The sequence below is a fragment of the Pundamilia nyererei genome, unplaced genomic scaffold (assembly GCF_000239375.1).
Source record: "Pundamilia nyererei isolate P.nyererei 1_Seehausen unplaced genomic scaffold, PunNye1.0 scaffold00005, whole genome shotgun sequence".
NCBI lineage: Eukaryota > Metazoa > Chordata > Actinopteri > Cichliformes > Cichlidae > Pundamilia > Pundamilia nyererei.
The window spans coordinates 1,478,192-1,497,387 of NW_005187406.1; the positions used below are offsets into that span (position 1 = coordinate 1,478,192).

The window sequence follows — 19,196 nt, forward strand, 5'->3', positions numbered from 1 at the left end:
AATATTAAAAAGTGTAAAAAGTTGCTAAACCAAGTCAAAAATAAACACTTCTTTACTTTCTTCAGTCTCTTTACTAAATATTAGGAGGGGTGAAGACCATGAGGTCACTCGGACAGACTGACTGGCGTATCTTGTCCTTCAGGTCTGGGGTGAAGAGAAGCAAGGCAGACTCTGCTGTCTGTACCTAAAGAATAAAAGGGAAAAAAAAAATCCAAAGAGAAAAATCACAAAGACAATTTTGGACAAAACATTAGGATCGATCTATCTACTTAACCACTCCATAAAACCCTAGTGTTTAGAAGAAAAGTGGAAAAACTTTGACCTGTCGTGAGTGAGGAGTTAACACCGAAGACACCACTGGCAGTGCTGTCGTGACAGAAGTGAGCAAAAGAATGAATAAAATGGTGAAAATGTGTAGTTTTTAAAAATGTGGTGACAACCCCCCCCCAAAAAACCCAACAACACTTCAACATAAAAATCTCTTTCATTAGTTAGTGTTGCCAAGTTATAAAACAGTCTTACCAGACTCTTTCTCAGTAAGAAAGTTCGTAGCTTGTCCTCTAGGACTCTCCATCGCTACATCCACTGCCATGGGTGACAGTGTCTCTGTCGCAACTGTGTCCCTTGGTGACAGGCTGCATCTGTCTGAGGGCTGGAGGTATCTCTCAAAATCCAGTCCAGAAATCTCCTAAAATTACGAGAGAATAATATATTCATTACATGGCTAGAACCCCCCCAAAAAAAAAAAGAAAAAAAAAAATTTGTTCTGAAGCACAAAACAGAATTAAAAGGGAAATTTATTTTACCTCAACGACTGTGCTGTCCGGTGTGTGACACAGAGTCTCCACTAGGCCCTGCACAGCAGATGAAGAGACGGAAGGTTGGCTAGGAGTTGCACAGGGCGACAGTGTAAAGCTCGGGGCTGATGAGGGCTCAGGAGCTGGGGGCACGGCAGGTTGTTTGCACGGAGAGCCTGGAACTGCTGGACTGACAGGGTTATCAACAGTTACATCCTCGGCTGGCTCGAGGATTGCTGGAAGGAGTTGTGGAACAGAGGGAATGTCTGTGAAGACTTTTTCTGACACTTGTGCAGGGCATCCGTCAGGTTGGGTGTCATCTGAAATCACTTCCTTGACAGGTGAGAAATCCATAGAAATGTTCACGATGTCCCTTCTGCTCTGGGTCGCCTGAGGAGTGCCGCACTGAGACTTTGGTTCTGGGGTTTGTCTGAGAGTGAGGCGGAGGTGTGCGGGTGCGTGAACACGTTGAACAGGTGTCTGAGCCAACGCAAGGGAGCGCCGGGTGACCCTTCTAGGCGAGAGATATGTGGAGCAGGGAGAGACCCCAGGCAGCACAGCAGCATTTAAATGGCTGGATCTCCTAACTGAACAAAGAAAAAACCCAACATGTGCAATATGATTAGACCAAATCCAGAGTCATTCAAAGTCCAAACTTTTGGCATGCAAGTCACCTGATTGTTTAGCTGGACTCTCCACCTGGAAGAAGCCTCCATCAAAGACCACTGTGTCCTGCCTTTGAGCCCCTGCTTGTGGGTGTGGATTCTGAGAGCTCAAGACGAGACAGTCTTCAGTGTTAGCAGCACCGGCTGCCTTCTCTGCCTCAGCTGCCTGCTTTTTGGCTTTCATGGCTGCTTTTGCGGCAGCCAGACGAGCCTTAGCTGCTGCATTAGTTCCTGCAGGCTTGGTAGATGCTGCTAGCTGTTTCTGTGAAAAAGACGGGACAAGCTGTTTTCTAAACACGGAGGCCTTCATATGCAAATGACTACAGAAACAGCAACCATAAAACGCAATTAGTTTTATGATGGCACAGCTGTGTGTTGACAAAAGTAAAGCAGTGTTATTGAACCAACGCTTAAATTAGGAATCTTTACCTTCACTACCTTCTTCTGTCGTGGTGGAGGCTTGTGCTCCTCCACCCAGCCTCGCTCCTCCGCTTCTTTCAGAGCGTCAAACTTCTTGTGGACATCCTCGACCTGGAATGCGGAAAGAGTGCAAAACAGATGTTAGGCCACTTCTCCTTGTTTGCGTGTTAATGTGTGTGTTGCACCTCTCGAGGCATCACCTGGTAATAAACCATGTCCCAGAACCCCTGCAGGTCAGTGCAGGTGGTGATCTTCTCCCCTCGGCCTAGCTCACAGTCGTCCACCAGACCGCTGAATTGGTTGAAGCGTTCTTTCATCAACAGCCGTGCTTGGCCAACAGCTGTGCGCATGCGATCTCTCACTGAACACGATGAGAAAGAAGATAACAAAATTACTATTAGTCAGAGAAATCCACCATTTTCCTCATATGAAAAACAACCACTATCTACAGAACCAAAATTAAATATTCAAGGTTTTAATAATCAATTGGTGTAGAAGATAAACTCACTTTCTTCTGGGATGGACTTATCCTCCACTTTAGACTCCCAGTGGAGAGACAAGCTCATCAGTCTCTCTGTCTCATTGGCCATTTCTGATCTGAAGCATTTAAAAGAAAATGTTTTTAAAAAAAAAGAAAAAGAAAAAGAAAAAGAAAAAGGCGTTCTTTTTTGAAAGACTAAACAATATGAAAAGTACCTGAAATATGGTACGTCGTGCTTGGTTTCCACTGATCCACCTGGACTTGGAGGGGCAACCGTGGGAGAGGTATGAGGAGGAGAGCGCAGAGGAGATTTAGGTGGACACGATTCGCTCTGCTCATCACTGAATACGGGGGCTGGTGGAAGGTTGAAGCTGGAGCTGGATGGAAAGAACAGCACTGCTTTTAGATTGACTGAAATTCTAAAGCCTACATATTTTCTTTAAAAAGGGCCCAAAAGAAAAAAGAAAAGATACTACTGCCTGACTCGTCACAGTAATGCTGAGTAACAACAGCAGTAAACACATCTATTAATTGGTGTTTTGCAATACTGTGGCCAACATCAGTGTTTCAGTACATATTTAGCAAAAGGAAAATTTGAGCAGATGAAACGGAAAAAAGAAGCAGACCTTGGTGTAAGGAAGGAGTCTGCTGAACGAGGTGTGAGAGGCTCAAACTTGAAGGATGACAAGCCAGTCGGAGCCTGGAAGAGAAAACCTTCTGGAGCAAATGAGGATGTCGATGGGACGAGATCAGCAGAAACAGGCTTGGCTGGAGATTGATCCACCACCATGTCTTCTTCCTCAGCACATGGTGTCGGGCTGGGAGGACTAGGTCTTTTCTCGATGTCCTGCATCTCAGGCACTGTCAGCTCAGGTTCCTGCACACGACAGGAGCAGCAAAGCAATTAAACTCCAAGTTACTTAAAAGTTTCACAAGTTTAGTTTGTCGTGCGTTTCACTGAACTGCTCACCTCTGAGACAGCATGATGGATAGTGTCATTGACTGCTTCTGTGTTTCATAAAGAAGGACAACAAAAATGGTGAGAGAAATTCCAACAACTGTTCACAATGTAAAGTGAGGCAGACACATTTGGAACAAATTTTGTTTTGGTTTTATGGTTCATGATACCTTTACAGTTCCTTTGTGCACCAGACAGGGGAGCCACAGGATTAAGATTTGCTCGGCTCCTTGTGGTTCTTGCATCGGACACTGGTGAGAGACATTAAACACAAAACAAATATCCATTTGTTTTAATCCCTCAACGCCATTTCTTAACTTCCCTTCCCAGTTTCGATATGAAATGAGCTTCCAAACCAGACAATACCTGCAGTCTTGTCCTTAGGTTTGCCTTTTACCACAGGAACTGGAGGTCTGTTGGCAGATCTGGTTGACAAAGCTCGTACGGCAGGTGCTTCTATGGTAGAATGGGATAATACAGACACAAATTAAGAGCTAAACACAGGATTGCAGTGCTGCAAAACAAACAAAGCTCAATGGCTGGTTTCAAGGGCAGTTTTTTAAAAATTATTTGTACCTTTGGTCTTGGTCGTAGTTGATGCAGGCTTGGCAGAAGCTAGCCGGGTCCTTGTTGATCTTTCCACAGCAGGTTGTCCTACAGAAAGAGAAGAAGGTCATTACTAAAACTGCTTCTAATCAAAAGCTGCATTTAAAAGAATAAAAATTCAGTTAAGGGGCATTCAGTTAATTTACCCTTCTTCACTCCAGTATTTGGATCTTGTATCTTCAGAGGCTGCAGAAATTGAGGCAATAGAAAAACAAATGAACAAAGTATTCGTTTTTTTGTTTTAAATACGAAACTTGTGAAAACAATGGTGCATGCGTGGAAGAAAACAGTACCTTCTCCACTTGCTGCTGCTGTTTCATTGAACGAGTGACTCTAATACTTTGGGATGGAGCCGTGTTTGCCTTTTTCTGAAAACATAACCAAAAATAAATAAATAAATTCCACTGAGACCAAAAAGAATATCCTCTGATATCATGTGGTCATCACAGAACCAACAAAAAGATAGGGAAGTAATGTGATTCACAGACTTGTTTTATAATAAGTTACCTAAAGTGTTTTTTGATAAGTCCCCTCTTACCTCTTGGATTTTTGCTGAGGCATCTGGGACAGCAGGTAGTGAGGTAATGGTTCCCGTTGGATGATACAGACCAATCTTAAACACCCCTTTACGTTCCCTTTCCCTCTTCTCTTTCTCCTTCTCAAGAGCCTTCCGCTCCTTCCAGCGCTCGAGCTGTTTCAGCCTATCTTCCACTGCTTTTGCTGTGGAGTAACAAGCATGGGAAAGGGCACAAATCAGCTAGAGCTAGAGCAGTCCATTTTTTTTTTTTAAACTGTGAAGCCATACCTTTAGCAGGTTTTTCATTGTTTTTCATCTTCTCTTGTATGGTTGACATATTGGCCACTGCAATAGAGGCATTCAGGGAGGACATTTCCAGCTCTGGGAGTTTATCCAGCTGCCTCCGGGTGTTCACAGTACGTTCTCGATTCTCCTTCTGGGAATGAGACCTTCTCCGAGACATTTTTACCCTAAGCATCGACACACTGGTGTCCCGCTGCCGCAGGTGAGCAAATCGTGACTCCATAATCAGGTATCTGGATTTTTCAAGAAGGGAAACATAATGTTTTGAAAGGTACTGCAGATTGCATGCAATGGATATTACAGACATTAGGAGACATTTGTCATATTAGATAAAAACGAGAGGGATCAAAAACTGAATGGCAAAATTTTTTCGTTTTTTGTGTTGTAATCAGCTATAAGAATAGAAATTAGACAAAGTTTTTAAACGTATTAGTGTCATTATTCATGTGGTGGCAATTTTAAAACCACACAAAAATAATTCCCAAAACATGGACAATGTACTGAGCAAGAGCTGTCAGGGGAAAAACAAAAACAAAAAACAAAACACTTCTTAGTATGTGGTATAGGCTAGGCACTATAAATGGTAACACGGCAAAAACTGCTTCATTTTGGCCTGTTTAGCTACAAGCTTGCAGACGCAACAACCAACAGATCAAAAATATTGACGCTGTGTTTTTTCCCCTCCCGCTTTTCTTATTCTCCGGAAATTCAAACAATTGCGTTAAAACAACGACAGGAATGGCGTCGCGATGGCTTCATTTTTTTCCTTGGTGGTTTCTCTGCAAACAAATGTCAACGTCAGTGTTACTGGATTAAAGTATGATTTGAAGGAGACGTGAACCTTACACCAACTACATACCTGAGTAAAAGCAAAATATAATAAGGCAAAAATTGGAGAAAATAAACGTGAGCCAGCACAATGTTTTGTTCTACTGCTACTAAAAAGTGTAGTGAGTAGAAATAGATACTTTCAAAGGCGAACCAGGAACACGAGCTAATTATTCAACCAATGCTAGTTTTGTAACCCACTCCACCGCGACTGTTGACAGAAGGACTCGCGCAGAGTTCAACGTTCCGTTAACAAATATATCTAAGTGAACAACTTTTATGATTAAAAACCCAACTTACCTTTTTTCTTTTTCCAAAGAGGTACAATATTTTTCTTTTCTTTTTTGTCTACTTACTAAAACCTGACAGCGCAACGTACACGCTCAGTGCAGAAACATAACAATCATGGCGGGTGAGTTTTTAAAATTTGTCCAAGTTTACGCTGATTGGCTGCAAGTCGTACGTGAGCCCTGATTGGTTAGTTTCTTTTCTTCTTCTTCTTCTGATTATTTTGTTGCTGTTGTAACAACTTTCCATTGTGTGCTGAAATTAGTCCAGAAAAGTGGAGAAAAAAATTGTATAAAAACGTTTGCTTGGAATAAATTCTTTTTTTTTTTTAAAGGTCAAACCCTGTATAATTACACAATATGCATGTGTCTGATAAAATCAGGCATTTACAGTAGGAAGGGTAACAATTAGTATTAATATTAAGTTGTTTAGCTGATATAGTTGAACACGGGAATTATTTATAATCAGCAATCAGCTATGTGGGTTAAATCCATGTGGAATGAAATGAACTGTAAATCATTATTTGTTACTTTGCAAAGCAACCTAAAATAAAAATACACATGCATCCACAGAAAACGAATGAAATGATTGTACAATGTGATGCAAATAAAAGTGTTCATCATAAATAAGTTTAATACATTTCTCAATTAGACAGAAGATTTAAAAAGTGATATTTTGAAGCCAAATAAATTATAATATCTCTGTTTTTTTCCCCTCCTCTTCCCCCTGCAGGTGATTTTTATCCTTCAAGCTTGGGACCTGGGAGCTTCAGGGTCCTGCGCAGTAGCTGTTTCTAGGACTGCACTCTTCTGGACAGAGATCTTGATGTTGTTCCTAGGATCTGCTGGAGCCAGTTGCCTAGCTTGGGGGCAGGGGGCCACTGCACCAAGTGCTATACACACTCCATTTACTCCTTTGTGTACCTTATGCAGACTTCAGTGTCCACATCACTCTTGTGTAACTTGCCTGTTAGACCAGAATTGACTCTGAGACCAGCGACAAAGTCATAACTCAAACAAGGAGAGCATAAACAGGTGAGAAAATTTCCAACAGCATATATAAATGTACACACCTTTTTTTCTCTCCACATGAAACTCTGTGTAGTGTAGTTCAACAACCAAATGAAGTAACATCAACACAAATACATTTTTGAGTCATGATCATTTTTGTTTTATGGTGGATTTAAGTCCTAAAATAGTAACAACACTTGTATTTTAAAGGTCATTAAAAAAACCTGACTAAATATTACATTTCTAACCTCTCTGTCAACAAAACTCGCAACTGTGTTTTTAAGAGATAAGATGTCATCGCATTTTCTGTCCTTTTCCCCTGCAGGACAAAGGACAAAGTACAAGTTAGGATGTAGTTCAGACAAAACCAAAAGAAAAAGCTGTTCAAGCGTAATTCATGAGATTTTTTGTAAGATTTTGCTAACTACATTTCCTGTAAAAGCACCAAAAAAGAAAAGATATTACAAGCTTAATATGTCATAGGTGCCAAGAATTCAGTGCTCTCTCAGTTATTTACCAAGAACCACGGAACAGTAGATTTCTATGATCTCTGGCATGTTTCAAGTGCTCCAGGAGTTCATCACAAGTTAATATTTGTGTTATTCTAGCCCATCCTCATCCTTTTTATTTTTAAAGTAACTGGAATTAATTATTTTTAACAGATGTCTTTGTTCTAAAATGTAAAAAAAACAAAACAACAAAGCAAAACAAAGAAAACAGGCCACAAAAACCTAAGTAATGCTACCATCTACTCACTTACCTTCAATTAATTTGCACTGAACAGTTATCAAAGAGGTGACCCACACCTTATTATTCTTTACATTTTAATGAGTTTTCCTGACTTCAGTGACTCATGATCAGAATGATGTTGTGGAGTTTCCAAAACCTTTACTCGCTTTTGTGTCTAAAGCCAAAGAGACTTAAAATATTCAGTACACTGCAGAAAATTGGTTCTTAATTTATTTGAAGTTAGGGCAGTTGTTTACAAACCACAAATCTTTTGACATGGCATCGGAAAACAATCACGGAATCATCAAATAAAGCCGGAGTATGAGCATGTCAGTTTTTAAATATATTTGAAAAAGTGTCATATGTTCATTATAAAAGTGTATGAACACATTTTAATGCGAAAGAAAATTGTTTCAAATCTCAAGTATGTACAAAGAAAATGAAAGAAAGCAAATTACACACACAGTCAAAACCTGGATTTTTTTCTCTTTTTTTTTTACACTTAATTACAGAAGAAAAATTACAATTTTTCAAGGTTAAATAAAAAAAACAAATCGATGTGAGGAATCTTTTCATTGTTATTGTTAATTTCACGATGCAATTATTGCATTACGCTGATGCTGTCAAGATACCCTGCAACAGTTTTTAGTGTCTTCACCATTAATCCAAGAAAAATATGTTGTTGAACTGCGTCGCACAAAGCCGCTTAACTTCCTCTGTAGTAAAAAAAAAGAAAAAAAGAAAAAGGGGAAAAAAAAGACAAGGGTCAACTTAAGGAGAAGAGGAGATTACTGGGACAGATGGTTTACTTTTGGTAAGAATGACATACATTTGCTTTATGCCAAATAGGGGAGACGTACCGTTTACTTCGATCAGATTGGCGTTCTTCTGATTCAGGATCACGTACAGTTCTCTCTGGTCTGACTTTTTGCCGACTACCCAGTAGTCTGTCATAGCTTTTACGATGATTTCCTCATCTTCGTCAACCCTGAAAGACAGAAAGAACTACATGTTTCAAACGAAGGTGTTCACCACATTCACAGTAGGCTCTTTGTTGCTTGAGAGATCATGTAATGTACCAGAGAACATTTTAACCTACTCAAAACCCCCCAACTTATTACACTGCAGGATTGCAGTGTAATAAGTTGCTTCGAAGACGGAAAGAATGTGGATATGCAAAGATCCCAGGAGTGTCGTAATAAAACTGAAAATTACACGGCTGTGCTGAAACGCTGGGAAAATGAGTTTGTACTTGTACACATCTTCTTTGTTTGATTCTAAAATACACAACTAAAGATGGTCTAATGCTGCTGTGATCACTCTTATTATTATTATTTATTTTTATATAAACCAAAACTAATCAATTCTTTATCCTCTCTGGTCACCATTAGGAACACCAGCAGTACCACCTATCTTATCTGTGAACTGTCATTAGAGAACTCTCGAAGAAATGCCTGATGGCACTTAGTAAATATAGCTTAAGTTTCACTAAAGTGTCCTCTGATTTTACCTGGCAAAGTCACAATTGATATCTCCCAGGATCTTCATGAGGTCAGGATGGACAGAGGTGAGGCAAACACTGGCGGTCTTCCTCATGTGGATAGTGCTCTTCTCTGCCAGGTTCATGTGGTTGAAGTAAATGAACTTAAACTGGGGCTCCTTTTCTGGCCTGAAAGTAACAAAAGTAAGCAAAAGTTAAGCAACTTATAAAAAGTGCCGATAAAATGTTAGTATTACAAATTATCCTTTATACCTGATAGTTTAGAGAACCTGGGATTTATGACTTTAAGGTGCCAGCACAGCTTTTCAAAATCTGCATGAAATGTGTGTTACCTTGATATCCAGTAAGATCGGTTAGAGTAAGAGACAAACAAAGTTAAAGAGGCTGGGCCAGTCTCTAAAATCATACTGTTACCAAATGAAGCCTTAAACCAAGGTATCATTTTACTTATCCCTGCTTCATTGGTTACCCACGCTGTGCCAAGTTAATGAGCTGGAGTTTACTTAACAAAAGTGCCTAAACTGCATCTATGGACATGTGTGTGAATGTATTCAAATAGGTGATTTTTATACATGATGTGTGTAATTATTTACCATTGGACGAGGCCAAACCAGGACACAGACCTGAAAGCTAGCTGATAAATTTGCAGTGGCATTATTTATTGAGTGGATTCTTCACTAGGGTGATTAAAAAGGAGCCCATCAAACTGCCTCGGTCAGGTTTGGATTACCTGCCGGGCCGTGTCTGAAGCTAACTGCTGGGATTAAAGGAGCGTTGACCAGGATGCCAGTCCTTAAAGCTGTACTGCTTGAGTTACCCCTAAGTAGTGACATGATGCTACCCAGTGATATTAAGAGTCTCATCTATCACTGCCAGCCAGGCAGAGCTAATGCTACAGGCCAATGACAAGCAAAGTGGGAAGTGTAATCACCAAGCACACAAATCAATCAGCTTTCTAGTTATAGCAGACTGACTGGACGCACAAATGACATTAAGGTACGTTATTCTGAAAAGAGACCTGAGACCGCTCTTTTCTAGCCTCATTTTCTAATTTTGGAGTTCAGATTGCCTTTAAATATCCTCCCAGTCTTCCTGATACTGTACAAAGGCACAAGTAGAAAAAAACTATTTGATTTATTTTGAATACAGTAATGTGCAAAAGTCTCGTGTTTTTCTACCCAGGTATGCTTTGGCCTTGGGTCTGGGATCACTATCATGCTGAAAAATGACACTGGAGCCAATCAAATACTTTCTAGATGGTATTTTATGGTGGACCAAACCTGCTGGTACTTTTCTGGATTCCATCAATTTTGGCAAGATCCCAACTGGCTGCAATGAAGCCCAAACCATGATAAAGCCTCCACCAAGCAGACACTCAGGGTTATACTGTTCACCTGACTCCTCAGTACATACTGATGAAAAGTTGAACCAAACATTTCAAATGTGGATTCATCACTCTAGTTAGTCGCCACTGATTTTCACTCCAGTTCTTTAAAAATGACTTCTTGACATCCACTTGTAAAGTTTCTCCACATTTCTTCATAACACTGCACAAAATCAAACTACTTGGTGCAAAAATACAATTTCATGCATGTCAAACTGTGTTCTCTTTGCCATTTTTGAAGATTTAACTAAGGAATTGGGAAAACGTTGATGTGTTTTTGTGGCAGGCTGCTAGTAACAAAGTATCTAAAGATGCAGTTTTATATGTTATAATATTACAAGAAAGTCTGGCTGCTTGGAAGCAAAATATAATAAATAAATAAGGGGTGGCTCAAGATTTTTGCACAATACTGTAAGCACACAAATAGTCCTTCAATGTCGTAAACATATAATATTAAACTCTTGAGCTACAAACAATAAGATGTATGTCTAGTTTCTAAACCCTGGTTTTGTGTTGCAATCTTTATGTATAATAAAGTAAATAAAATGTATAGTAAAATAAAATGAATAAATATCTGCTGTAGGTATGGCATTTTGTCCGTATCACTTTTTATATCAACAATATTTGTAATTTGCCCAGAGGTGCATCATTATGCCCTGTATTCTCTGTAAAATGAAGCTGAGGTAAGCGTAGCAGCACCACATAGAGATTAGATCAGGAACATGCCAAGCTAAAAGCTAGGAAAGAGGAGAAATTGCAACAAACCCTGATATCCTGCGGTTGATTGTGAACTGTTCACAAATATCAGAAGCCAGCAAAGTAAGCTGAGGGCCCACCAAGCTGTCCAACTGCTCACAGAACTCCCTCGTCAGCTCCACAGAGGCTATTAGGAAACAGACGAGTGAACTGTCAGCTGTTACTGGACATAAGGTGAGGAAAATGTAATAATTACGTTTTATAAGAGCAGCAAAAACATCAAAATGCCGAAATGAAAAAAGCAAAATGAAAGTGAACTTTCATCATTAAACCGGGAGGGCACACACACTTACCACTGATCATAAAACAAGCTGCTGCGCTCATTGCCTGGAAAAAAGCAGATCACTGCAAGTTAAAATCAAGGTCACACAGGCCAGGAATCACACTAATGTGCGGGATATACTTCATCATTTTAAAATTCAGCGCACTAATCCCTGAAGTCCACATCGTTTGACAGAGCAGTGGAATATATTTTATCCCAAATCTACTGTTCATAAACAGAAAAAAAAGGTTAAATCCCCCCCAGTCACAGATTACAAGAATCCTCCTAAAAATGAATAACAACTGCCCACTCATTTTTAATGCATTAGAAAAAAAAAAAGAATCAAAACTAAATAAATCAAGAGAAATGAAACAAGCCTGTCATGCCAGAGTGTTGCATTTAACCTACTGTACCTTGTAAACAATCAGATGCAGCTCCTCGTAGCCGTCCTCTGCAGAGACGAATATTCTTGGAAATCGGAATTTGGCCTCCGGATCTTTCAGATTTGTAGGTCCTGTCAAAAACCTGAAAAAGACAGACGCAGTGTGCCTGGGTTCATATTCACAGACCAGGTATCAAAATCAAAACAGATGATCTAATTACTCAAAACCAAATGACTGAAAATCAGAAAGCTCAATTGGTGCCCAAAACACACCAAAAAACAAAAGCACACGATGCTACTGACTCTTTACCCCTTGAAACCAGGAGTAACCCTGAGCTGAACGGTTTCTATCATATTTCAGGCCTGTTTATAGAACAACATGACTGGATGTGAGAGGGTGGTCTCTGCCAATGCAGCTTCCCTTAGAAAAACCTGGAAACTATTTTAATGGTTATCAAACCACATCTTTATTAAAATATACTGATATAAACTCGTCATTAAGGGTACAGGGGAGGTCATCAAATGTCATCTTTATGGGGGAAAGAGTTAAGAAATGAACCTGAAGAATGATGGGAATGAAAATATTAAGATATGCGTGATGCTGGGAGCACATGAGGTTTCCAAAACAGGAAAAGCTCATCCTCTGAGAAGCAGTTAAGGTATTATTTCTAATCACATTAGATTTCTATGAATCTATCTACTATCTCAACATCTGTTGGATGGATGGCCCTGAAATTGCGTAGATGTATTTGTAATCTCCGGAAGACGAAGTATTTATTTGTTTTGACTGATGTGTTATGAATCATCACAGTGCACGTTTCTCCGTAATAATCAACAGTTGTAGTAAAGTAGCATATTAGCCTAAAGCCAATAATGGATGGCACCAAATCTAATCAGGAATTTACCACACAAATATGAGCTTAATGTTCTCAGGAGCAAAAACCGTTTATGCCTCTTTTGTTCACAACAGAACAACAAATTCACTGTTATATATTTACACAGGAATTTAGAGAAACCACTTAAACTGCGGTCGTGAGTTCTCAGAACCTGCTCTTTGAGCAAAAAAAACGACAACATCACGGAACGTAAGTTTGGATAACATCATAGAAAGCTCACGGCTCTCCAACGGGAGATTGAGAGACCAGTGTTGGACTGTTAGAACAGCTTTGAAATTCATATGAGTTGTTCGCACTAAAGTAAAAAGCACCATCACTTCATGCGGATACCCTCTCGGCGCCAGCTGCGGTTGCAAGGCTGGAGCCGAACAAAAAACACCCTGATAACGACTGTGTTTAGTCTGTTCCTTCCCATTCCATGCAAGGCCACCTGGGTTGGCTGGAAGACTGTTTACTTAGCCTAGCAGGGCGAAGGACACTGTCTCAGCTGAACTCTGGACACGCACACACATACATATACACTGATATGCACACACTCATCCCCCCTCCCTTTCCAAACGCCTTCGACGCTTATTCCCTTCCGATGCTGACGGTGGATCAAGGAGACCAGCGCACGCAGGCCTGGATGCACTGTCTAAATCGGCTGTCTCTCACCCTTTACCCACCCCTGTTGCTTGTCATGTGTTTCTTTGGCGTATTTAGAGTTTTTTTCATGTGCTATGTGCAGAGGTGTTTTTTTCTGTTCTCAAACTGATCTCCCTGTTGGAGCTCAGTCTGGGGGGAGTTTTTTTTTTTCTCCTTATCTTTCCTCATGTGGTGCATTTTCCATTGTTATACCTCTCTGACCTGTCTTCCCCATGTCATGTTTGTGTAATGTATGTATGGTCAGAAGGGTAAGTCGGCGCTGGCAAAGGTCGGCAGCCTTAACCCAATTTCCTTCGGGGTCAACCTTCAGGATCAATAAAGTTTTATTGAATTGAATTGAAAATTATGTGTAACAATTTAATGTTTCCAATTAAATGCACGTCTATTGTGTAGTGTTGTCCAACAGACTCTGCAATCCTATGCAACTTCCATTATTGCAACACCTTGTCTTGATTTAAAAAACATTTCTCAGCATTTTTCAAGAAATGCTGTGTCGTCTGTCCCGTGTAATTTCAGCAAGAGTCACACTCGGACCACTGTAGCAACTTTACATCATCGTGAGACACAAGTTATTTAAGCAGCATGCAGACATAAGCTTTGGCAGGGAGGCAACACCTGAGCAAACTTTCTCCTGTTACACATGGACACGGAAACAAAATAGAAAGTTGAAACCTCTCGAGGCTGGAGTGATACTCCACCCCTTGGCTAACAGTACGGTGTGTTAGCCAAGGGAGTTACCTCGTTATCTAATTTGCTTGTCAGTGGGTCGAAATCACACATGGTGTCACACACACATGCATCTGTATCTTATCATTCATATGTGCATCCAGAACATGCCTTTTGACGTATCTGGGATGCCTTGGCCCACGAATGACATTACTCTAGTAACCGCACCACTGCAGGGGGTTGGATTAAAAGAGATGGGCGCAGGGATCATAGACTTACCTCCCATAGTGCAACAAATTTCCAGCAACTTCTGGTCTCATCGGGGAGTCCCTGCCAGCCAACTGAAACAAGCAAATACAAGAGAGTAAAATTATGGATTGTTTAGCCAATTATTTAAGTAGATCCATTATGCTTTCCTTATTTTAAGTCATATTTTCTGTCAGAAAATAATCATTATATTACTAAAGTGTCAGATATTTATATTAAACACAGCCAAAGTTTCAGATAATGGGGTCAACTTTTGTGCAAATGATCCCAGTGAGCCAAACTGCTCTAAATGCTACAGTAACTTTGTATGTTTTAATGACAGTGGATCCTTCTATGGAAACTAACAAAACCATGGACACAGACCTGTTTTACAAATTATATAAAAAGCTTAGCATTAGCTGTACAGATTTATCAAGACAAGTTAGCCATGTTGTCATATGATGTACACTATGCAATATCGTGAAGCAGTGGTCCTCTTCTCTACAGTCATGACACCTCCTTTGACCATTCCTCGATTTGCCCTTAAAATAATCTAGTGGGCTGGAGTTCTGCAGAAGTCCACTTTTTTCACTCCACCTACCTCTGGTTCTGAGTGTCTGGGGAAAAGCGAGGTGGTCAGATATTTGTACAGGATCCTCATGTCATCTTGTTCCAGCCCGCTCCTGTAAACACGACCACGATGCCAAAAATGACACCTTGTAAACGTCACATTGCACTAATGAAAACAAAACTAAACTAAATGCATGGATTAATTTTTATCAGGTGTGCTGTCAAATGTGTTATGGATCACTGGATAGATAATAAGACAAAATGCCTTACTATTTGCTGTTCAGCAGTGGCTATAAATGGGATTCAATGAGTTCTGTGCAGCAGATGCAGCTGCTTAATTTGCACAGTAATTAAATATTCCTTCCTGTTTGTCCATCTTCAGTTCACAGTGAACGATTATGCTGCTCTCAAGTAATTTCATTAGCCATCATGTAATTCCCCCTGTGCTTACACACAGAGCCGGTGGCCGACAGCACAATTAAAAACAAGTGACATGTCAGGGAGCGCATAAACCACAAAGAGGATTAACTGCTGTGTTTAGAACCACCACTGTTTACCCAGCATGCCATTATTCGTGTGCTGATGCCAGCACTGGGATTTTACCTTAATACACCGGATGGCTCAGTCAAATTTGACAGACGGTGGGTTTGATGGACAAACATACAGTTTAAAGCACAGCATCAACAAGTGTTGTATACCAGATAAGTTGGTCATTATACAGGAAGGCTGTGTATTTGATCAGACTGAGGCTCTCCTCCACTCTGTTGACAAAAGACTGGATCTTCAGGTAGGTCATCTTGTCCAATGGGAAGAAGCTGATGCCTCCGAATACATCGAGCAGGTCGCAGGACTGCAAGTGGAGAGTCTGCAGATACTGGAAACCCCAGCGTGATAACACACGGACACACACAGACACAGGAGACGCAAAAAAGAAAGGGTTTAGTTTACCTGCCCACAAGTGCTTGCTTACAGTTCAATACAGAAAAGAGGATATAAGAAACTCTTTGACTTGTACCGCATTGACATTCAACCTCTGACAAGCACACCACAGCCTCTCTCTTTCTCCCCGTATTTAGATTTCATGGTGGACAGGGAAGCCCGTGTTAATGGATGAAGGGTATTCCCTAATTAGAAATTAATTTTTAAAGCAGCTCCTTAAAAGCAATGTTCCGGCTAGTTGACAGAAGTGTGACGTGAAGACAAATAATGGGGGCAAGACAACGATCAAGACGTCAACCACGACTGCAAACATCTTACAGCTTTCCAAGAGTAACGGGAGCATTCACAAATAAACAGTGTCCCTATGACAACTGTCATCAGTGAGGGAAACCCTTGTGATAACAAGGACAGTCAGGCTCGAATGAGTTCTGTTAAAAACACACATGCCGGCATTCTAAGGGAATCATCCTGTCAAAGCAAGGTCAATATACATGCATGCATGATCTGAACTCAAAACATATCCGCCTAGCAACAAAAATGTTATGGCTTGTGAGTATTTATTACCCTGTAGAAGAATTTCTCAAGTTTCTGCATGAGCAGCTCCACGCCGCCAGCTTGCATTGCTCTGGAAAAGGTGCCATTGAAGAGCTACAGCATGAGGAAAATGAGCATTGTTAAAACATGACTTATTTTGGCATCATACAGGTATAAATTGGTAATGTGTGACACTCAAGAGCAATGATTCAACATTCCCCAAGTAATGTAATCCTTTCATTACGTATTTCAAGCAAGATTCCCTCAACATAATGCACAGACCTGACTTCATGAGAAGTGTTACAACCGGAAAAGACCAGCACTAAATTTAAATGAAACAACAGTATTGTACTGACTCCATGTTACCTTCTTTTTAATTTCTTCCTGTGTTTTCAGCTGATTGCAACTTTTACATTTTGTCTGTCATTTTTCTCTTATAGATTAACCTTAAAATAGTAATAATAGGAACTTAAAATACTATTTATTTCAGGAATAATTTCGGGAATTAAGAACATCTAATAAATAAACAAAAAAAAAATCCCCTGCAACACTTCAGAGTACCTCTGGGGGTGCAGAGTTGAGAAACACTACTCTAGGGTGTCATTACATGGCTTTGAGCGAATATGGTCTTTTTATTAGAATAAGCCTCCAATGCAGTAAAATACTATTTTAACACAAATGTGATAAAAGCAATGACATTTATTTTAATTACTTTATTAAACTTTAAGTCAAAGATTTCTTCATCCAGCAGATAAATGTATCACTACACACAGCAGCAGGAACCCTTTGACATTTTCTATATTTCTTAACAAGTCAAACAAATATATATTGTACTATTTCATGTCATTTCAAGAGCCGTGAAATGTGTATTTGTGAGGGGAAATGTTTGTGAACCTCTAGCATTAGTAATTTAACATTAATTACATATTTATTTAAATTATTTTAAGATTTAATAGAGTAGTCATTTGACTACAGATAGATACCGAACCCCAAGTCGTGCTCCACAATGCGTTGCTCAGAGTATGAATGTGTGTGAATGAGCCACGTTGTATAAAGCGCTTTGAGAAAGATAAGAATAGATCAGTGATATATAACAACTATTTTACTATTTACGAATCACCATTATGAAGATGGTAAGCTAGCACACACTCTAGGACGCTTTCAAATTTGCTAAGTAGCTCATCGGCAGAAGAACAATGAACAGCAACGATGTTTGTGTCAAAACATCACCACAGCTCATCTGCACTCTGTTCAAAGTCATGCTGACAAGCGAGAATGTTTAATGACTAAATAATTTCAAAAAGGACGTTTTGATGTGAATGATAAACATTTTGTTCTGAAGAAGAGAAAAAGAAGAGACTTAAAATGGAATGCATTAAAAAAAAGTGCATTCCAGTATAAAAACCTTTTCCTCATCTGTAAAACATGATGGTGGCTGTGTCATGGTTTGGGTCTGTGTTGCTAAATAACAACTTATCACACTGGTGGTTTAAGTGATTTTTGTGTTGTAAATGTTAAAAAGTATGGCAAATTCTAAAACCGCACTCAAACTCACCTTATACATGCTGTAGCACTGCCTTACCACTGCACCATAAACAGTATCCTACAAAAGGCAAGAGGGAAGCTAAGTACAACTGGCAATACTCAGAGATAAACAATGAAGACATACACGAATACTTTTCAGTACTCACAAGCATTTCCTCTTCCTGATATTCTACTGTAGGTGGTTTGCCATCTTTGTTTGGTTTCTCAATCATTGGATTTCGAACCACCTGAGGATGGATTTTTTTTTAATAAAACAGCACAAAGGAGCATTAAAGAGTTAAGAGCAGAATGATATTTAAAATGAAGGAGACAAACTCTGGACAAAGACTAAATACTGGGAAGGTGATGTACACATAAGCTTGCAAGATACCATGACCATCCAGAAATTTTCCTCGGGCTCAAAGAAAAACTGCCGGTTCTTCTGTGTGTGCAGGGATTTAGCTGGTTTTGTTGGACAGAACGTCCTGGAACAAAGGGGATGTGACAGTGAAGAAGGGCGACACACCCAAACAACACGCACGGCTCTTAAATTTCTGTCTGTATTTACACTAGATATTTATCAGTGTGCATCTGACCACTTATTGCAACATTTCCCTTTTCTATTGTGCTTCAGGCTTCCTTTTGCTTCATCACAGCTACAAACACTTAAATTTATGCTCAAAGTACAAATAAATAGACTGCAAATACAGCCATGATGCTGCTGCAGTAATATATACACCATAATACTGATACCTGGTGAATTGCACAATGGCCTCACAAAGGCCGACATTTCGGATCTTCTCGTTCTTCTCAACATCACTGGGGTGGTAAAACAGAATCTTTTTCTCTTCCTAAAACAAAAATATTTGCATTAGGTATGCTTTTTTCATCTAAAGGCTAAAAAGGTTTGCATAAGAACTCTTTATCAGGGAGTCTCACTCACCTCTCCTTCTCGAGGTCCAAACGTGGGGTTGTAAATGAAAAAACTGAGTAAAGATGGTGTGTACTGTTTCTCTTGCATTCCTGAGGCCATTTTGGGGCTGTGGCACACAAAGAGAAAGGTAACATACCTCTAGACTCCATCCAAGTTGCTCTTATGTAATACTTAGACTTGGACCTTTTATTGTCATTGTGCACTTTTTTGCACAGCGAAATTGGGTAGCAAGACCACAAAGGTGCAAAAGTAAAGCAAATAATATACAAAGAAGAAAAAGCAGTATATTTCATATTTTCATATATATATAAATACACGTGTGTGTGTGTGTGTGTGTGTGTGTGTGTGTGTGTGT

The 19,196-nt window shown here is 39.8% G+C and overlaps 2 protein-coding genes across 4 annotated transcripts in view; both read right to left on the minus strand.

The window, feature by feature from the left end:
- Positions 1-51: 51 nt before the first annotated feature.
- On the minus strand, positions 52-6,037 carry dlgap5 (discs, large (Drosophila) homolog-associated protein 5). Of its 3 annotated transcripts, none has more exons than XM_005721689.2 (19): positions 5,876-6,037; positions 4,733-4,980; positions 4,466-4,647; positions 4,221-4,295; positions 4,074-4,113; positions 3,898-3,975; positions 3,688-3,777; positions 3,492-3,572; positions 3,334-3,371; positions 2,990-3,240; positions 2,579-2,740; positions 2,391-2,479; positions 2,083-2,243; positions 1,901-1,993; positions 1,472-1,724; positions 807-1,384; positions 523-688; positions 323-366; positions 52-184 (listed from the first exon to the last, which is right to left on the minus strand). In XM_005721689.2, the coding sequence occupies exons 2-19, from the start codon at positions 4,968-4,970 to the stop codon at positions 74-76; spliced, it is 2,730 nt and encodes a 909-aa protein (XP_005721746.1). In that variant the 5' UTR covers positions 4,971-4,980; positions 5,876-6,037; the 3' UTR covers positions 52-73. The 3 variants fall into 3 exon arrangements, with proteins under 3 accessions (XP_005721746.1, XP_013769273.1, XP_013769274.1); XM_013913819.1 differs by having other exon boundaries at positions 1,892-1,993; XM_013913820.1 differs by lacking the exon at positions 323-366 and having other exon boundaries at positions 1,892-1,993.
- Positions 6,038-8,138: 2,101 nt separating this feature from the next.
- ccz1 (CCZ1 homolog, vacuolar protein trafficking and biogenesis associated) overlaps positions 8,139-19,196 on the minus strand; it is a 13,586-nt gene continuing 2,528 nt past the window's right edge. Inside the window, exons 3-17 of the mRNA XM_005721694.2 lie at positions 18,851-18,947; positions 18,661-18,758; positions 18,299-18,392; positions 18,075-18,155; positions 17,939-17,986; positions 16,414-16,497; positions 15,609-15,784; positions 14,942-15,023; positions 14,374-14,435; positions 11,919-12,030; positions 11,537-11,570; positions 11,253-11,370; positions 9,113-9,271; positions 8,463-8,590; positions 8,139-8,318 (exon numbers count right to left, since the gene is read on the minus strand). Coding sequence (XP_005721751.1) covers positions 8,263-8,318; positions 8,463-8,590; positions 9,113-9,271; positions 11,253-11,370; positions 11,537-11,570; positions 11,919-12,030; positions 14,374-14,435; positions 14,942-15,023; positions 15,609-15,784; positions 16,414-16,497; positions 17,939-17,986; positions 18,075-18,155; positions 18,299-18,392; positions 18,661-18,758; positions 18,851-18,947 — 1,429 coding nt within the window. The 3' untranslated portion in view covers positions 8,139-8,262. The remainder of the gene's footprint in view (positions 8,319-8,462; positions 8,591-9,112; positions 9,272-11,252; positions 11,371-11,536; positions 11,571-11,918; positions 12,031-14,373; positions 14,436-14,941; positions 15,024-15,608; positions 15,785-16,413; positions 16,498-17,938; positions 17,987-18,074; positions 18,156-18,298; positions 18,393-18,660; positions 18,759-18,850; positions 18,948-19,196) is intronic.

Excerpts from the sequence above, each read along its gene's own strand:
- dlgap5 (XM_013913819.1), bottom strand. The coding sequence starts at position 4,970 with ATGGAGTCACGATTTGCTCACCTGCGGCAGCGGGACACCAGTGTGTCG. Across the intron at positions 4,648-4,732 it reads CAATGAAAAACCTGCTAAAG|CAAAAGCAGTGGAAGATAGG; the intron begins GTATGGCTTCAC and ends GTTACTCCACAG. Across the intron at positions 2,741-2,989 it reads GACTCCTTCCTTACACCAAG|CTCCAGCTTCAACCTTCCAC; the intron begins GTCTGCTTCTTT and ends CTTTCCATCCAG.